This window comes from Meles meles, chromosome 9 (assembly GCF_922984935.1).
Source record: "Meles meles chromosome 9, mMelMel3.1 paternal haplotype, whole genome shotgun sequence".
Classification (NCBI taxonomy): Eukaryota; Metazoa; Chordata; class Mammalia; order Carnivora; family Mustelidae; genus Meles; species Meles meles.
The window spans coordinates 104484191-104501912 of NC_060074.1; the positions used below are offsets into that span (position 1 = coordinate 104484191).

The 17722-nt window shown below is 46.1% G+C and overlaps 1 protein-coding gene and 1 non-coding gene across 2 annotated transcripts in view; both read left to right on the forward strand.

The window, feature by feature from the left end:
- Positions 1–17722, forward strand: part of CFAP221 (cilia and flagella associated protein 221) — an 83425-nt gene that overhangs the window by 55631 nt on the left and 10072 nt on the right. Inside the window, exons 15-20 of the mRNA XM_046019844.1 lie at positions 2838–2943; positions 5188–5321; positions 7861–7941; positions 8512–8619; positions 9092–9223; positions 16665–16823. Of these exons, the coding sequence (XP_045875800.1) occupies positions 2838–2943; positions 5188–5321; positions 7861–7941; positions 8512–8619; positions 9092–9223; positions 16665–16823 (720 nt within the window). The remainder of the gene's footprint in view (positions 1–2837; positions 2944–5187; positions 5322–7860; positions 7942–8511; positions 8620–9091; positions 9224–16664; positions 16824–17722) is intronic.
- Positions 13125–13231, forward strand: LOC123951231. Its single transcript, XR_006820381.1, has one exon. It is a non-coding gene; the product is annotated as a U6 spliceosomal RNA (small nuclear RNA).

Here is a 17722-nt window from a genome sequence, read left to right on the forward strand (position 1 = left end):
CTTTCTGTCTCTATGGATTCGCCCTTTCTGGACATTTCATAAACACAGAATCATAGGGCACATGGCCTTTTGTAACTGGCTCTTTCACTCAGCTGGTTTTCAAAGTTCATCATGTGGTAACCTTACCAGTACTTCATTTCTCTTTTACGGGTGGGCACTATCCCGTCATCCCGTTGTGTAGATACCCCATATTGTATTTTTCGTCCGCTGAAACGTTTGTGTTGTTCTCACTTTTTAGTCGTTATGAATAATAATGTTATGAACACCATTCATGTACACGTTTGTGGACATGCGTTGTCAGTTCTCTTGGATATATACCTAAGAGTAGACTTGCCCTGTCGTGTGGTAACACCAGAACAGTTGGACTTTGATCAGTTACTTCTAGAGAGAACAATAACGAATTCCTGTGGGATCTAGTCTCATCCAGGCTTATGGCTTTCCCTTCAAGACGTGTCATCTCATTTCACCCTCATGGTGGCTTTTTCACCCTCATGGTGGCTTTCCACCCAACCCATTAGAGCCTCCAATGGCTTGCTGTGATCGGGATAAAAAATAAAGGGTGTCAGTGACTCCCTGCAGCCATACCTCTGTAGCCTAGCCCCACCCTCCACCCTGCTCCCTACCTCGGTCCCCTGCGTGGTCCCAGTCCTCATCTCCCAAACACACCAGCCCGTTCCCTACTACAGACCTCGTCATGCTTCACCTGAGAAGACATTCCATCTCCCCTCCATGTGCATACTTGTCCTGTGGGCCAGCATGAGCCCACTGGGCCATCACCGAGCCAAGGTGCCTCTTGCTTCGTATGCTGCCAGTGGATCCCTTGTCCCAGCCACTCAAGTGCAGCCGCCTTGCGGAGGAGAGCCATTCCTCAAGCAGAGGAGAGCCGTGCTCGAGACCTGGACTCTGGAGCCAGGCTGCCTGCCCCTAATTATTCTTTTTCTCTTTTTTAAGAGAGAGAGTGTAAGGGAGAGCGTACATGTGAACAGTGGGGAAGAACAGAGGGAGAGAAGGAAGACTTCCCGCTAAGCAGGGAGCCCGACACGGGCCTTGATCCCAGGACCCTGGGATCATGACCTGAGCCAAAGGCAGCCACTTAATGACTGAGCCACCCAGGAGCCCCTGCCCCTAATTCTTGGTGCCACTAATGAGCTTTCTGATCTTCGACAAGTTCTATAACCTCCATTAGCTTCCTCCTCCTCCATAACTGAGGATCACAGTAAGACCTGTCTCAGAGTTGTGAACTTTAACTGGGCGAATATGTATAAGGGACTCCAGAAGTTTATAAACTTTCTCCATGGAGCAGTGTTTTCAGCCTGGACTGAGGACAGTCTAGGGGAGAGGCAGAGCTCACTGATCAGTGATCTGCGCACCAGCCTCCAGGGTCCTGCGGAACCCTGTTCCTGCTGAGGCTCTGTCTGGGTGGGCTGCTATGTGCAGAACGGAGGTGGCCACAAGGAGCTCAGTGTGGGGAAGGAAGTGGTGGAAAGAGGCAGGGCAAAGCTGTGCTCCAAGGGAGAAGCACAGCTGTTGACAATGGGCAAACAGCAGCGAGACTGGCCAGGCTGGCTTCTCCACGAATGCGACCACCTGGCCTTTCTGGGCTGAGCCCTCCAGGGTGAAAAAGGTATTGTCAGCTGTTGCATGCTTTGCTCTGAGCAATGGCTCAGTCTTTCCCTCACCCCCCAGGTGAGTCAGATCAAGGTGCAGATATGTCCCCAGCCTGGTGACTTCCTGTCATCTCTCCAACTCAGCCACAGCCCCGTCATCCCCTGCCTAGACCAGTGTGACTCGCCCTGCCTTCCCTGCTTCCAGTCCTCCCCACAGCAGCCACAGTAGTATTCCCGAAGCCAAAAGGCGAGGGTACCCCTCCTCCGGTAAAACCCTCCAAAGTCTTCCCATTGCAACCGGAATGAAGCATACAACTTTGTTCAAGGCCACAGGCCACTCTGGACTTCTCTCTGTCCCTTAGACATGTCTCATTTGTTCCTGAAGCAGGATCTTCCTCTTTGCTGTTTCCTCGGCTCTGAATTCTCTTCTTCAGATCATTCTCTCCTCATCATTCCAGTTTTAGATCAAACCTCACCTTCTCATTGAGGTCTTCCATCATTACCCTTGCAGCAGTGGCCAGACCACTCCCCTCCCCATGTCCTCCCCCCACCATGCCCTCGTGTGTGTGAGCACGCACGTGCACACACACACACAGTTAGAATGTCAGTTCGGTGCAGGCAGGAATAACTGCATCTGATAAGCCTTGAACAGAACTGACCAGGGCATCAGCAGATCATACTATTAATTTGTTAAATGAGAGCCCCTTACGGGGTGGAAAGGGCTATTAATCATGGAAGGAATGGTCCCTTTGGCCACAGCTCAGAGCACGGGCACCAGACCCTTCTAGTAGCACGCACTCTGAGTGCAAAGCATGTGGTATACAGTTGGCATTGCCCATAGTCCACAGCCCAGTTCCCCCAGAACCACCCATTTATTTGGTCCCTCTGCTCTGAAAATAACACGGCAGAAGCACTGCTATTCAGATACACTGAAAAGAAGCAGCGTGGAACTGGTCATTCTTTCCACTCTGGAAATAGAAGAACAGGACTCATAAATTGGGCGGAACAAGGCCAGATGACAACTTAGTCTTTTTTTGTGTGTGTGTTCAGGCAAGTCAACATGGCCAAGACCTTGAAGTCCCCGTGGCCTCCACCTAGGGCAATGCGCCACAATCCCTGTGAATTCTGACTTAGAGCGCGGGCCTCAGCCCTTCGCTGTGGCTGGGGAAAGGGAATCAAATTGAAAGACAAAATGAGTGAATACTTTGAAATCTTCCCTTCTAATTCCAGGTCATGATTCATAGAAGATTAATCAGTATGCTGAGTGCCATTCGTAACATGGACAAAGAGGACATAGGCAGAAAACTGAGCCAAGGAAGACAGTCAGTAATAACAGGTAGGGCACAGCTGCCAAGTGAGCGAAGCTTCGACCCTAGGGCTTCTGAGCATGACATCCTGTATAAGGAGTTTAGCTGTGCAGAGGTAAAATATTTTTGTAAATCACATCCATTAGGTTTTTTTGTTTTTTTTTAATGGCCGCCGTAATGAATCACCACAAACTTAATGGCTTTAAACGACACAGATGTATTATCTCACATTGCTGGAGGTCAGAAGTCTGAAAACCAAGGTGTCAGCAGGGCTGGCTTCTTCTGCAATTTCCAGTGCAGAGTCTGTTCCAGGCCTTTCCACATCACTCTGCACCCTGCTTCGGTTGCCACGTCACCTCCCCTGACTTTGGCCCTCCTACCTCCTCCTCCCATGGGTCCTGTGACAACACTGGGCCACCTGGACGACCCAGGACACTCTCCCCTCTTCAGACCCCAACTTAATCATACCGGCAAAGTCCCTTTCAGCATGGAAGGTGACAGAGTCACAGCTGCAAGGGACAGAATGTGGACATCTTTGGGCGAGGGCCACCATCAGGCCTACCCAGGACATAAATCAGACCTCCAGGCCAGGTTTGGCTGAAACGCCTACCCAAGTGAGAGTTAGCCAGACCGGCCGACCCAGCCAAGTTGTGACATCCGTGCAGTCTGGCCATGGTTGGACCTCTTGTTTTGTGCCCTCGGTTCTCTCCTGTCGCCAGAGAGAGCAGGATGGTCAACATTCATACTTGTTAACTGACTGGCTGCATCTCGTGCTGTCACAACCTAGCATTTGCACATAAAGCTTTTTTTTTTTTTCAAATAGGCTCCATGCCCAGCATGGAGCCCAACACAGTGCTTGAACTCACAACCCTGAGATCAAGAGTTGGCTGCTCAGCTGACTGAGCCACCCAGCTGCCTCGCACATAAAGCTTTTGACCTCATACAATCTTTGCTAACTTAAAGGAATTCCAGTCCTCGGATGCTTGGGTTGACCGGCCTATTGGAAGCACACTCTCAGTGGCTTTGGGGCTCCCATCATCATCTTCTCTTCCCCACGGCTCATCTGCAGATCCATGGGCAGGCCCCAATCCTTCCAAACCCTGCCTGCCCCCCCTAGTGGGAGCCCCCAGTCCTGACTCTTCAGTCTTCCTCTCCTTCAAGACCTAGATGGATTTTTTTTCCAAAACATTTTATTGCATTTTAATCCCTTTCCCCCTTCCCTTTTTTTTGGCCTGACCCAGTGCTGTTTATTGAATCCATCATCAGAGGCAAGGACTCACTATTCATCACAGAAAGGGGTGGGCAGGGATTCACCACGGGAGGGTCTTCCAAAGGGGTGGGTTGGGGGACAGCAGGTGTGGGACTTGGGTTCCTGCAGAGGACCAGCAGTCTGTCCAGCCCTTGCCTGCGGACACACTTGACAGCCGCTGGGCATGGCATCCAGCAGGACCCTGTCCCTCCTCGCAGACAGTGCCCCTAAATGACGGCTGGGCCCAAGACCCCAAAGCCCCCAAGGGAAGAAGGAGCTCTGGTGGCCCAGGCTCAGGTCCTGAGCACCCGCTCCTCATCTTTCTTCCCTTCAAGATCCAGATGCGTATTTTGTTTCTCATAACTTTTTTTCCCCCGCTCTTTAATTATGCTTTCAAAAAAATTCTCCTATGTTATTATTACATCCAGTATTGATATTTCTCATGAAGAAACACTTGTTTAAAATATTGTAAAATTCATCTGTGAATTATGTATGGACCCCTGTAAAATGTCTTCATGTGTTTTTTAATGTAATCTTTTTCTTGACTGATAAGGACAAAGAAGATTCGTTAGAGAGCCTTTCACGGGGAATTGTAGTTTTTTTGGAAGTAAAAAATAAAGTTTTAAAAAGGAGGGGCGCCTGGGTGGCTCAGTGGATTAAAGCCGCTGCCTTCGGCTCGGGTCATGATCTCGGGGTCCTGGGATCGAGCCCCGCGTCGGGCTCTCTGCTCCGCAGGGAGCCTGCTTCCTCCTCTCTCTCTGCCTGCCTCTCTGCCTGCTTGTGATCTCTCTCTCTGTCAAATGAATAAATAAAATCTTTAAAAAAAAAAAAAAAAAGGAGAAGGGCTGGGGTAAAGAACAAAAGAAAATTAAAACTGGGCCCGGATGCCCATACACATGTATATTCTTTCCGAGCTGGCATGTGACAAGTGCCGATTGGTGTATGGCAGATAGGAAACTGAAGACGATGGTTTCACATAAAAATACTGTAAGAACTCCCCCCAAATGCTCTTCTGTTCCCCCAGACAAGAATGCCTCCAGACTCCTCCTGGCTCGGATCAGTCAAGATAATTATTCCAGCTGTTTCTCTGTATCCCCCAAGGAAGTGCTGCCCTTCGCCTTCCCGTCCTACAGTCCTCCTCAGAGCTCCAACGAGTTGGTGGGTGCCATTAGGCTGGGGGCTGGGGGCCGGGCACGATCACAGGGTTGTTAGCTGGCACAAGACCTACCTCAGGCTCTGTCCCTTTGCTTCCTCCTGAGAGGCTCCCTGGGACACCTGTGCCCGGGGACTTGCGATCACTGGGAAACCTGAGATCACCTAGATTCACTTGCGCCGAGCTCCATGGTAATCTGGGCTGGGTGCCTTCCAGCCTGGAACCCATCAAAAGCCCCTCCTGATAGCCCAGGAACTGGGCCTGAGAGCAAAGGGGCAGATGGAGAATCCGAGAAGGCCCGGCCTAGGGAGGCGGGCTCTGCTCAGCTGGACCCTTCTGCTTTTTGGGTGGATGGAAAGACCAGAGAAGGGCGCCCCCCAGGATCTAATAGTCTAACCCCTGAGACTTTCAGTTCTCTCTTTCTCTGGTGAGAGGTGTGACAGTTCATTTTCTTGCCATCTGGGCACAATGATGCATTAAAATAAAAATAAGGGGCACCTGGTTGGTTCAGTTGGTTAAACGTACCACCCCTGATTTTGGTTTGGGTTGTGATCTCAGGATTGTGAAATTGAGCTAGGTTCCTCTCTCCCTCTCCCTCTGCCCTTCCCCCTTCTCCCCGGCTCCATCTCACACTCTGTCTCTGTCTGTATAAAAATATTAGCTAAGTCTTAACCATGTCTGAAGTGCGCTTGTATCAGTGCATTTACTCTTCAGCAGATCTATGCGATAGGTTTATCATCGTACTGACGAGGAAGAAACTGAGACACAAGGCCACATGGCTGGTAATAAAATGTTTCCTAAGCTCATGTAGTTAGCAGTAAACAGCATGTTTAAATTGATGTTGAAAGCATACACGAGGGGCGTCTGGGTGGCTCAGTCAGTTAAGCGACTGCATCCGGCTCAGGTCATGATCCTGGAGTCCCAGGGTCAAGTTCCGGATCTGGCTCCCTGCTCAGCAGGGAGTCTGCTTCTCCATCTGACCCTCCCATCTCATGCTCTCCCTCTCAAAAAAAAAAAAAAAAAGCACACAGGCAAATTAATTTTTTAGTTTCGAAGAATAAACTTGCTGTGCACGTCCTACATTTTATGTAACACATCACAAGTTAGTCTACTCGAGAATTGCAGGACCAACTTTAGAAATTCCATGGGTTTTCTGCATTAGATCATCAAATGACCTAAGACATTAGACTGTGTAGTTCCTAGGAAATAATAAATCTGTGATTCTCAAGCATGGATAAACACACTTAATAATTAATGGGGTGGAGGGGCGCCTGGGTGGCTTAGTTGGTTAAGTGTCCCGACTCTTGATTTTGGCTCTGATCATGATCTCAGGGTCATGAGATTGAATACCACGCGGGGCTCTGTGCTCAGCAGTGAGTCTGCTTCTTTCCCTCTCCCTCTCCCTCTCCCTCTCCCTCTGCCACTCCCCTCCACCACCACCGCTCACACCCTTTCTCTCTAAAACAAATACATCTTTAAAAAAAAAGATTCTCTGCCTCTGCCCCTCTCCTCCCCCACTCACAAGCACACTTTCTCTCTCTCTAAATAATAATAATAACTAACGGGGTGGAAAGGGTGATAGTGATGAGTAGATCACTGTGTTGTGTAGCCTGTCTCATTATTTTTGAGTAGTTCCCATCTTACACATTCATTTATTGCCTTAGTTAGTTCTACAAAGACTTCTGTGGCTTGTGGTTGATGACAAATGGAACACTCAGCACTCCTGTCTATAAAGAATTTTGTAATTCACTCTATACTTTATTTCATAAATTCTTTTTATATTTAACAGCTTTAAAATCAATAAATGTCATAAGCAATGTGTATTAGCAATGCATCATATTAATTTAATGATGATAGATTAGGCAAAATACAGTATTTATTGAGGGGTCCGTAGTATGTCAGGCACTGTTCCAGGTTCTCTGGGTGACCGAGGCAGACAGCATGCGGGAAAGCAGTGCTTTGGAGATGAGCCCCCATGGAAGGGACCTGAGTTGGACAGGGAGAAGGAGAGCAGCCGTCCTGGGTCAAGTTCCAGATCTGGCTCCCTGCTCAGCAGGGAGTCAGCTTCTCCATCTGACTCTCCCATCTCATGCTCTCATAAGGCCTCAGCTGGATTCATGGGGAGCCCCGAAGCTGGGATGGGGGGAGAGGACACGGCATTTCTACCTTTGTTTCAACTTGTGATTGGTGGCAGTCTGCCCGAGGAGGGGCACACGACCTTGAGGGAGACAGCTCCCTTCAGCCAAGGCAGCTCCTGAAGAGGGCTGACCCCTAAGAGTTGTTTCTGTCAACGGACTCCAGAATCCTTTGAAGCCTGCAGAGGATTCTGGGTGGCACGTGGCAGCAACCACAACAGTAGAAAATAAAAAAGGATCCCATACACTACGAGATAAGGAGGAGAGGTTGTTCAGCGCAGCCTCCCTGCCCCACACATCGGGTGGAACTGAGGTCACGGAAAGTTTGCCAAATGTTTCTCAGCAGAAGCACAGCGACTTTTGCTCGGTGTTGATCATGTGTCAATGTTTTTGAATTCCCACATTTTAGGCTCCTGATGGCCTTGGACCGGTTCCAATTAAATCTCAAGAAATTCAAATCAAGCAGAGTTTTTCCTTCTTCAGTCTGCAGGTCAGACCCGCCATACGGTATCAGTTAATAGGTTTCTTGTGACATGAACAAAATATTCTTGAACTTGAATTGTACCATTTTATTAGTTTTGTTCTTTTGTAGATTATACACCATAGCATTCTGTGTGTATTCTTCTGCTGTTATATTATGGTATGTGCGAGGTATAACATATGCAGTTTCTGGAAACCAGGATCTTTATTCTGTGGTTATACAATATATTATGCATTCGCAAAACTATCCGAACAACATGTGTTAGGAACTTCAGGGAACACAAGATGAAGTGAACAAAAGTTAGTTGGCCTTCCTTGACGTATAGCCACTCCCGGTTTTGAAAATGTAAATATTTCAAATCCACCAACCAGTGTAGAGTGTATTTCCACAGGTAAGCCCTGTGGTAGAGGAGAGTTACTGCAAATGCCCAGCGTTTATTCGGGGACCCAGAGCAGGGCCCCGGAGTGGGGCTGGGACTTCTCCCTTCAGGAAACTCCAACATATGCTTATTGAGAATTAGATCCCTTTAATCAGTGACAGTGTTTAAGAATATTCTATCAGTTGTCTTCTTCACTTCAGGTTCCTCAGCTGTACAAAATTAAAGGCTATCAGCCTTTCTGTGTCCAGAAGTCGTCAACAAGCTACAAACCTCAAAAGCTTGCCCGAGCTCTGAAGCAAGGGGCCGAGGTAACACATCTCCCCCTTTAAGAACTGCTCTCATGGGGGCACCTGGGTGGCTCAGTGGGTTAAAGCCTCTGCCTTCAGCTCAGGTCATGATCCCAGGGTCCTGGGATCGAGCCCCGCATCGGGCTCTCTGCTCCACAGGGAGCCTGCTTCCTCCTCTCTCTCTGCCTGCCTCTCTGCCTAGTTGTGATTTCTCTCTGTCAAATAAATGAAATCTTTAAAAAAAAAGAACTGCTCTCACACTTCCCCTCTTGTTCTGGCATCAAGACCAACACACCGGGGCACCTGGGTGGCTCAGTGGGTTAAGCCTCTGCCATCAGCTCAGGTCCTGGTCTCAGGGTCTTGGGATCGAGCCCCACGTCGGGCTCTGTGCTCAGCAGGGAGCCTGCTTCCCCCTCTCTCTCTGCCAAATAAATAAATAAAATCTTTAGAAAAAAGAGAGAGAAGGTTAACACACCGCTTGGTCCCTTCACAGGATGAAGCCACGATCATAACCCTACCCAAGCAGGATGCCGCCCCTCAGCTCCACGGCAAAACCTCAGTCTTGGGCATGAAACCACCGGAGGCCTTAGCTGTGTCTCCAAATTATGACCCGCTTTATATTTTTGTAAGTGACAACTGGCAGAAGTCTCTCGTGTTCTATGTGTGTTTATCTCAAGACTTACTTTATGAGAAAACAGAAGCATTAGTTAGGAATATTTTTCTGTCTTTGGAGTTTCAAGTGTGAAACGGTACTCACCTTTGGAGTGGTTTGCCAGCATTTATCGTGTGGAGAATATCAGTGTTTCTGTCCTTTTAACAATTCCAGCATTTATTTATGTTTATGGCAATAGCTTTATGGTCCTTTCTAGTTTCATATAATTATACATATGATATGTGTGTGTGTATATCTGAAGCTATCTGAACTACATAAATTAGAAACTTTAATATATATTAAATCACAATTTTATATGATGTTTTTTATATTTATGTTTATATAATATATTGTATAATATAATTATAAATTATAATTATATATTATAATTACAAATTATATATATGTATATATACATATAGTGTTTTTAAAAGAAGAAACAAACAAACAAAAACAAAACACAACAGAAAGAGAAAGTAAAATCAGCCTAACCTCATCAGTCAGAGCTTAATCGATTCCTTATTCCATCCTTGGGCAGCGCTCCCCTTCCATACTTACGCCTCTGATTCCCAGATTTGTCGGTTCCACTTTGTTTCTGTGGCCACACTTAATTAACTTCCCTGTAGCTATCCTAACCGTGCCACTGTCCTGCTCCGCATTCTTCACTGACTCCCCATTTTCTTCCAAATTAATTCCAAGCATGTGGGAGGCCAACAACATAACCACCCCCCTTCTCTGCACCCCTGCGTAAGTCTCTGCTGAACTTGGCGCACGCTTCCCTCCTTCCCCAGGCCCTCACTTCTGCCTGTCTGCCTTCATGGGGTCCCCACTCCCACCCTTATAGTTCCTGCTACCCAAGTCCTAAATGAATGGAACCCAGACAGGGCATCTGATGATGTTCTTTGTAACAGTGGGCTCATCAGTGAAATGCCACAGTAGTTGCCCAGGTTCTGGTCTGCATTTTTAAAGACAGACACACACACATACACACAATTAAGAACCTTAGATACTGGTTGAGAAAGTCTCCTTTTGAGAATCTCCAAATGAGAATCTGTATCTGTAATGTGGGCAGAGATGCTGATAGTCACGCCCAAGGTCTCTTGGCTGGTCAGTGGGAGAGCTCCGAGCTAGTAGACAGAAAGCTGCCTGTTTCCTGGTTGACTGGCTCAGGGGCTTTCTCTGAACTGTGCTGCTTTCCTCCTGAGATCTGTGATGTTGGCTTTGGTCATTAGGGGCATTTTTCATAGATTCTCCTTGCCTAAGAGGAGTGGTCCTCAGAAACTCAGGGTCTTGGAGCTGGGATAACCTCACAGGATGTTTAACTCAAGGCTTTTCAAACTTCATTTAGCGCCAGAGCCCTCGAATCAGCTGAAACTTGACATAGAAAGTTAATATGTAATATACCTAGAGTCTTGCTTACTGCTAGGAATAACAGTGAGTAGGGGGTTCTCCCGAGGAGGGTGTCCCTGCAAAACTGTGGGGTTCCCCACAGCAAGGTTTGAAAAACACTCTTCAATCTCTTGTGAATCCCCCAGATTCGCCATTACCATCCCCTCCCCATTCTAAAAGTGAGGAAACAGGTCTAGAGGAGTTACAGGAATTTTCCAGTCACACTCATACTTCCTTGGAAAATATCAGTAGTTATTTATTAATACATTAATTCCACAAACACTGAGAGCATGGCTAAGGTTAAGAACCTAAGGTTGGGGCAGTTCATCAAAGGGACACAACAATTCCACCTAATAATCCACATAATTTATCCACCTAATAGTTTCATGAAACAAAAATTAATTGAACTGCAAAGGAAAAAAAAAAACTACAAAAATCCACAATAGGGGCACCTGGGTGGCTCAGTGGTTTAAGTCTCTGCCTTCAGCTCAGGTCCTGATCTCAGGGTCCTGGGATCGAGCCCCGCATCGGGCTCTCTGCTCAGTGGGGAGCCTGTTTCTCCTTCTCTCTCTGCCTGCCTCTCTCCTACTTGTGACCTCTCTCTCTGCCAAATAAATAAATAAAATATTTAGAAAAAAAAATCCACAATAATAGTTGATTTCAATACCTCCCCCTCAATAATTGATAGAACAAGTAAATAGAAAAGAGTAAGGATATAAAACTTTTAAATACCATTATCAATCAACTTGACCTAATTGGCATTGCTAGAACACTCTACCCAAAACCAACAGAATGCAGATTCTTTTTTTTTTTTTTTTAAGATTTTATTTACTTATTTGCGAAAGAGAGCGTACAAGCAGGGGGAGCAGCAGAGGGAGATGTAGATGTAGACTCCCCGCTGAGCAGGGGAGCCCTAGACGGGCTTGATCCTAGGATCCTGAGATCATGACTTGAGCCAAAGACAGATACCCAACCCACTGAGCCACCCAGGTGCTCCCAGAATGCAGATTCTCTTTAAGTATACACAGGTTTGCCAAGATAGACCATATTTGGGGCCATAAACCAAGGCTCAATAAAATTGAAAATATTCAGATCATATGAAGTATTTTTTCTGGCTTTGAAGAAATTTAATCAGAAATGAATAGCATAAAGATATCTAGAAAATCCCCCTCCCAAAATTTGCTAGCTGAATTAAATACTTTAAAACAGCCAAAGAAGAAAGTCAAAGTCTAGTCCAAAGAAGAAATCAAAAGAAAAATTGGAAGGTATTTTTAACTTAATGAAAATGAAAATTATAAATTTTCCCAAAAAATTTAATGGGAAATTTATAACGCTATACACCTATATTTGAAAGTAAGGATGGGACTTAATGTCCTCGGCTATCCCTTTAAACTCAAAAAAGAAGAGTAAATGAAACCCAAACTAAGCAGGGAAGAGAAACAATAAAAATTAGATTGAAACCAATGAAAAAGAAAAGAAAAACAATAAAGAAAAACTGTTTCTTTGAGAAAAATCAATAAAATGAATAAACCTGATGTAACTGTTGGGGGATAAAAGGTAAAAGACAGGGGCACCTGGGTGGCTCAGTGGGTTGGGGAATCGAACCCCACATCAGGCTCTCTGCTCAGTGGGGAGCCTGCTTCCTCCAATCTCTCTTTCTTCCTGCCTCTCTGCCTACTTGTGATCTCTGTCTGTCAAATAAATAAATAAAAATCTTTAAAAAAAAAAAAAGGTAAAAGACATGAATTACAAATACCAGGAGAGAGTTATCATCACTGCAGATTCTACAAATATCAAAAAGATAATAAGTTAATATTCAAGTACATTCAACAAGTTAAATGGACAAATTCCTTAAAAGGCACAAACTTTTAAATCTTATTCAAGAAGAGGTAGATGACTCTACTATCTCCATATCTGTTTTAAAATTGAATTTGTGGTTAAAAAAACTTCCCACAAAGAAAACTCCAGGTGCAGATGCCTTCACTGGGGAATTCTGCAATCTATTTAAGGAAGAAATAACACCAAATCCACAAAAACTCTTCCAGAAGATGGAAGAGATTACTTACCAACTCATTCTAGAAGTCAGTATTATCAGAAGTCACTCTGATGCCAAAGCCAGACAGAGACATTACAGGAAAAGAAAAGGATAGTCCAGTATCCTTCATGATTCATGAGCATAGAGATTAGATAGATAGATAGATAGATAGATAGATAGATATTAACAAATCCTATTCATCATATTCATCATACAAAAAGAATAATGTATCAGGAACAAATAGGAACTTATGCCAGGAGCACAAGATTAGTTTAACACTCAAAATTCAGTGTACCTCACCACATTAACAGACTAAAAAAGGAAAACCGCATGATCATCACAACAGGTAAGAGAAGTAATCTGTCATTCCTTATAAATGCTGTCAGCAGCTGAAGTACAAAAGGGAATTTTCTCTACCTGATAAAGAGCATCTATTAAAAACCTGGAGCTGTCCTCACTTCAGCAGCACATATACTTAAAGTGGAATGATACAGAGATAATTAGCATGGCCCCTGCACAAGGGTGACACACAAATTCTTGAAACATTCCATATTTTTAGTTTGCAATAAATTTATTTCAATAAATGTATTTAACCAACCAAACAAACCTGGAGCTAACATCATACTGAATGGTAATTGACTGAATGCTTTCCCCCTAAAATCAGGAATAAGGCAAGGATGTCTGCTCTTACTAATTCTATTAAGATTGTAACTATAGCCAGTGTAACAAGGTAAGAAAAAATATATATAAAGCGTCCAGATTTGAGAGGAAGAAGAAAAACTATCTTTATTCACAAACAAAATTATTGTATATATAGAAAAGGAGGAATTTGGAAATCCTAAGAAAAGAAAGAAAGAGGGAGAGAAATACCAGTCAGAACTGGAAAAGCATTATAGTGAAGTCTCAGAATAATATTCGTGCTTTCAGCCTGGAGGAGGAAAGGTAAATAGCTCTGGGAGAGAGATTTGGACGGAAGGATAGACTCCACACACTAATAGTGCAGTTGAGAGAATGGAAATATTCAAGGATTTTATAAAGGTTCATCATCCAAGCAAAAGAAAAGGCCATTATAAACTCTAGGGGGAGAAAATCAACTAAAAATCGGTATGTGTTCCGAATAGGAAACCAATCTAAACCAAACTAAAATTTGGTATGATTTTTAAGAGTTAATCATGGGGTGCCTGGGTGGCTCAGCTGGGTAAGCCTCCAACTCTTGATTTCGGCTCAGGTCATGATCTCAAGGTTGTGAGATTGAGCCCTACGCTGGCCCAGCATGGAGCCTGCCTAAGATTCTCTCTCTCCCTCTCCCTCTGTTCCACCACCCCTCTAAACAAACAAACAGACAAACAAAAAAGGGTTAATGGCAAATAAAAGAAAAAAATAGAATCCATTTAACCTTGCTACTAAAACACTTCTCCATGAGTGATCCGATATTGAACCTTCACAAAAATCTAATCTGAGCTGCTACTTTGGTCTGGTAAAGAAGCATATTTACACAGTTAAGGCAAAATAAAACCCGTTGACTAGTTTCCAACTCTCAAAGACAACTTATGAACAATGCATGAGGTCTTGGTTGTGGTTCCAGAATGCAAATGTTAACAATCTCCATAACACAAAAGCAAAATTGTGGAAGAGGGGAAAGGTACAAGAAAGCCTGGGAATGGTCATGTTTTCATTTCATATGATGGGGAGGAGTTGAAACACTCAACTAAAGATGATGAAGCAAGAAATAGGGGTAGTCGTGCATTATTTCAAGTCACAAAGATAACTCACGGCAGAACTAAAAATGGTGTGATTTTCAAAACTGGAAGGAGGAAGTTTGGAAGGAGCATTTGTGTACATGAACTAAATCCTTACCTTGCATAGGAATGAGTCAATGGATACCATCTGTCTGAGGTTGAAAATAGAGAAATGGAAGAATAAGCATCATATTTAGAGTAGTGACCATCAGAGACACTAAACTCAGAAATAATGGAAAGAAACGCCCTCTGGGATATGGGCCTGGGGATAGAAGGAGGAGCCCCATTGCTTTTCATCTTTCCAGATCCTTCCAGCCTGAGTGAGTCACTACCACATGCATGCATTAGTTTGAGGAAAATTAAAAACCTTATGGGATGACCACTCAGACCACACTCTGGCAGCCATGGCCACCCAGGGGAATCCGAGGTATGACAGCTACCAAAAACAGTAATACTGTCATTTCCAAAAATATTTCATCGATACACTTGGCCCAAGACAGAGCGAGAGAGCTGGTCCCACAGCACCCTTGTACACCCTCCGCATAGGAGACACTCCCGCAAGCCACACAGCTCACTTCCCCTCCCTGGTGTTGTGCCTCTTACCCCCATCACCACCCCACTAGGGTGCAGCCAGCCCCTCCCCCATCACACTGTCTCCTGGTCTCACAGTGACTCTGGCCAGCTGGAGTCTCAGTCGCTCCTGCCCCAGTTCCCTTCCTAGGCACGTTCCTGACTGGCCTTTCATATCTTGGGGTAAGGGGCGGGGTAGGGGGGTGACTCCTGGCAGTGGGAGTCAGCAATTATCAGACTGTTACATTCCAGTCACTCCCCTTACCCAGGAAGTGGAGCTGTGCTCCTTTGTCCCTTCTTCAGTCCTGCCAGTCTCCCCCACTTCCTGGCTGGGGGTGGCCAAAAGTCTCCTTGCTCTACTTCTGGGCGTCTCTCTGCTATAATAACGTAGAGGACCTGGTCTTCCCAGGGAGGGTGGGGAGGGCTCGCTCTGTCTTCTGTCCTTGGGTTCTCCTTCTGTAATACACTGGAAGGGGAAATGTCCCCTCCCTTCCCCCCGCCACACCCTCCCTGCCCTCCTTCCTCCTCACCCACCTTCCTGTATGTTCTCAGACCTCCCCTGCTTGGTTCCCCTAGGGCCCCCACCTTTCACCTGGCTCCCTTCCCACCCTCCAGCCCCGATCTGGGCAAGGGGTCTTCCCTTGAGCTCCAAGGGGTAGAATGCAACGTTTACATTCTCCTCTGTCTTGGTCCCCACCACACACAGTGCTTTGAGGAACCCCAAAAGAATCTGCTGCCGTCAAACATGTGTGTGTGTGTGTGTGTGTGTGTGTGTGTGTGTACTGTAACTCTTCTACCAAGTGCAAGTCCTCCCTGAGGGCTTTGCTCGTTTCTCCATTGTTATAGTGCCCCCGCCGAGTCTAGCTGCATTTTTTTCACTCTGGGAGACATTTTCCTCTTGGCAGTGAGATGGGGTTTCTATAAACCATGTGGAGTTTTGTTGTTTTTTTTTAAGCCTTTAAAAATCATACAAATGAACAAAAAGAACAAAATGCCAACTTAGTGGGTCTGTGTGGGACAGGAGTGGGGTTTGCCGGACTAACCCCAGAAGAGACATTAAAAGACTCTCTATTTTCATATTTTGACGTAGTCGCTCTGGGTCTCCATCAGTTCTGTTGGGAAATGAGGATAAAACAGGCTCTCCCATAAAACCAGATACTGCATCCAGATGGAGCCTTCCTGAATTAAAAACATTACCCAAACAACATTAAATGTTGACATTTCCTGATAATCAAATGTCACCCTCTTCTTCGTCTTGTCTGTAGTTTTTAAGAAGCTATTCTTGTTTTCCAAAACCAGAAGTTTCTTTGCTTTTTAAAACTAGTTTGCTTAGTTAATGAAGTCCCCTAATTCATCAAATGTAGAAATAAATACAGAACTTAAAGCGGTTTTAAGCCCTGGCTTCAGCAGTATTTGTTTCCATGAGAACTTCGTAAATCCACGTGGCATGTGCTGAGACTCTTAAAGCAGGAGAGTGACATTTATGAACGACTGTGATTGCTGTCCAGTTTGAAAAACGCTCTCTTTAGCTGCAGCTCTTTCCCAGACGAGCTGACAGGGACCCAGAGTGTTAGTGCTAGCGGGAGCCACGGACGACATTTGCTGTCGCCTGCCTGGCTTGGCCGGGCTTAGAAACCGGTAAACAAAAGAGAATTTTTTTTTCTCTCTCTCTCTCCTACAGAATCCCAACCCAGGACTGTTTGCTGTGAAGCACCCTCTGACCTATGCAGAAACCTTGATAGATTACCATCTGTGCCCTCACCCCAAGTACGAGTTCGTCAGGGAGTGCCACAGGGGCTCCAGCATTCCTCTCACCCAAAAGCAATTTCTCCATCACACGGTAATGGCAGATCTGGCCCTGGGCTGTGGGGAGGGGCGGGTGGACAAGCATGGTGGGGGGGGGGGGGGCGCAGCTGGAGTTGGGGGGAAGGTCTGCAGCTACAGTCACAGAACAAGAATGGTACCCTTTCGTACCGCCCCCCTCGGCTCTGCTCTCGTCCTGTCCGTACCCTCTGTACAGGCAGCACGTGGCCCTTCTTTCAACCTTCTTTTTTTGTTTTGCCCTTGAAAGCTGTGCTTGATACTCATTTTAGTCCTGTTTCCACCATGTAAAAAAATGGTCACGTGCCAGGTGAAACCCCACGGTCTTATCTCCTCTTTCTTCAGCTCCAACAAGCGTAACATCAGAATGGACAAGCTGGTGATGGAACCAATGCACAGTCTGGGAGAGGTTCCAGAGAATTCCTTCTCCCTTTAGATGACTGGCCTGACCTGAACGGCCAGAGACCTCTCTTAGGGGTGTCCCTCAGGCCCTGCAAACTCACCAAGTCCCTAACAGGTCATTCTCTCTGCCCTGCTTCTGCTGACCACACTTCATCCCACCTCCTCTTCCTCGGCTACCCACTCGCCTTTCTGAACTACATGCTCTTGTGCCGGGACCCACATCCCTGGGATCCCTCCCTTCTTTCATTCCCCATTTCCACCCATCACCGGATCCCCCAGTCTGCCCTCCACAGCAGGCGAATCTCCTGCTTCACCCCACTGTGCATTGCCCCCCCCTGCCAAAGTTCTCCCTTGACACAAAGCAGGTCTCGTCATTTTCCAGTTTAAAAACCCTCAGTAGTTCCTGCGGCCCATGGAGCCGCTCCAACCTCATCAGCTTGGCCCACAGGCCCTTTGTGCCCTCCCTGTCCTTCCAGACTCCTGGGTGCCCCCCACCCCCTGCCCAGCTGGTGGTCC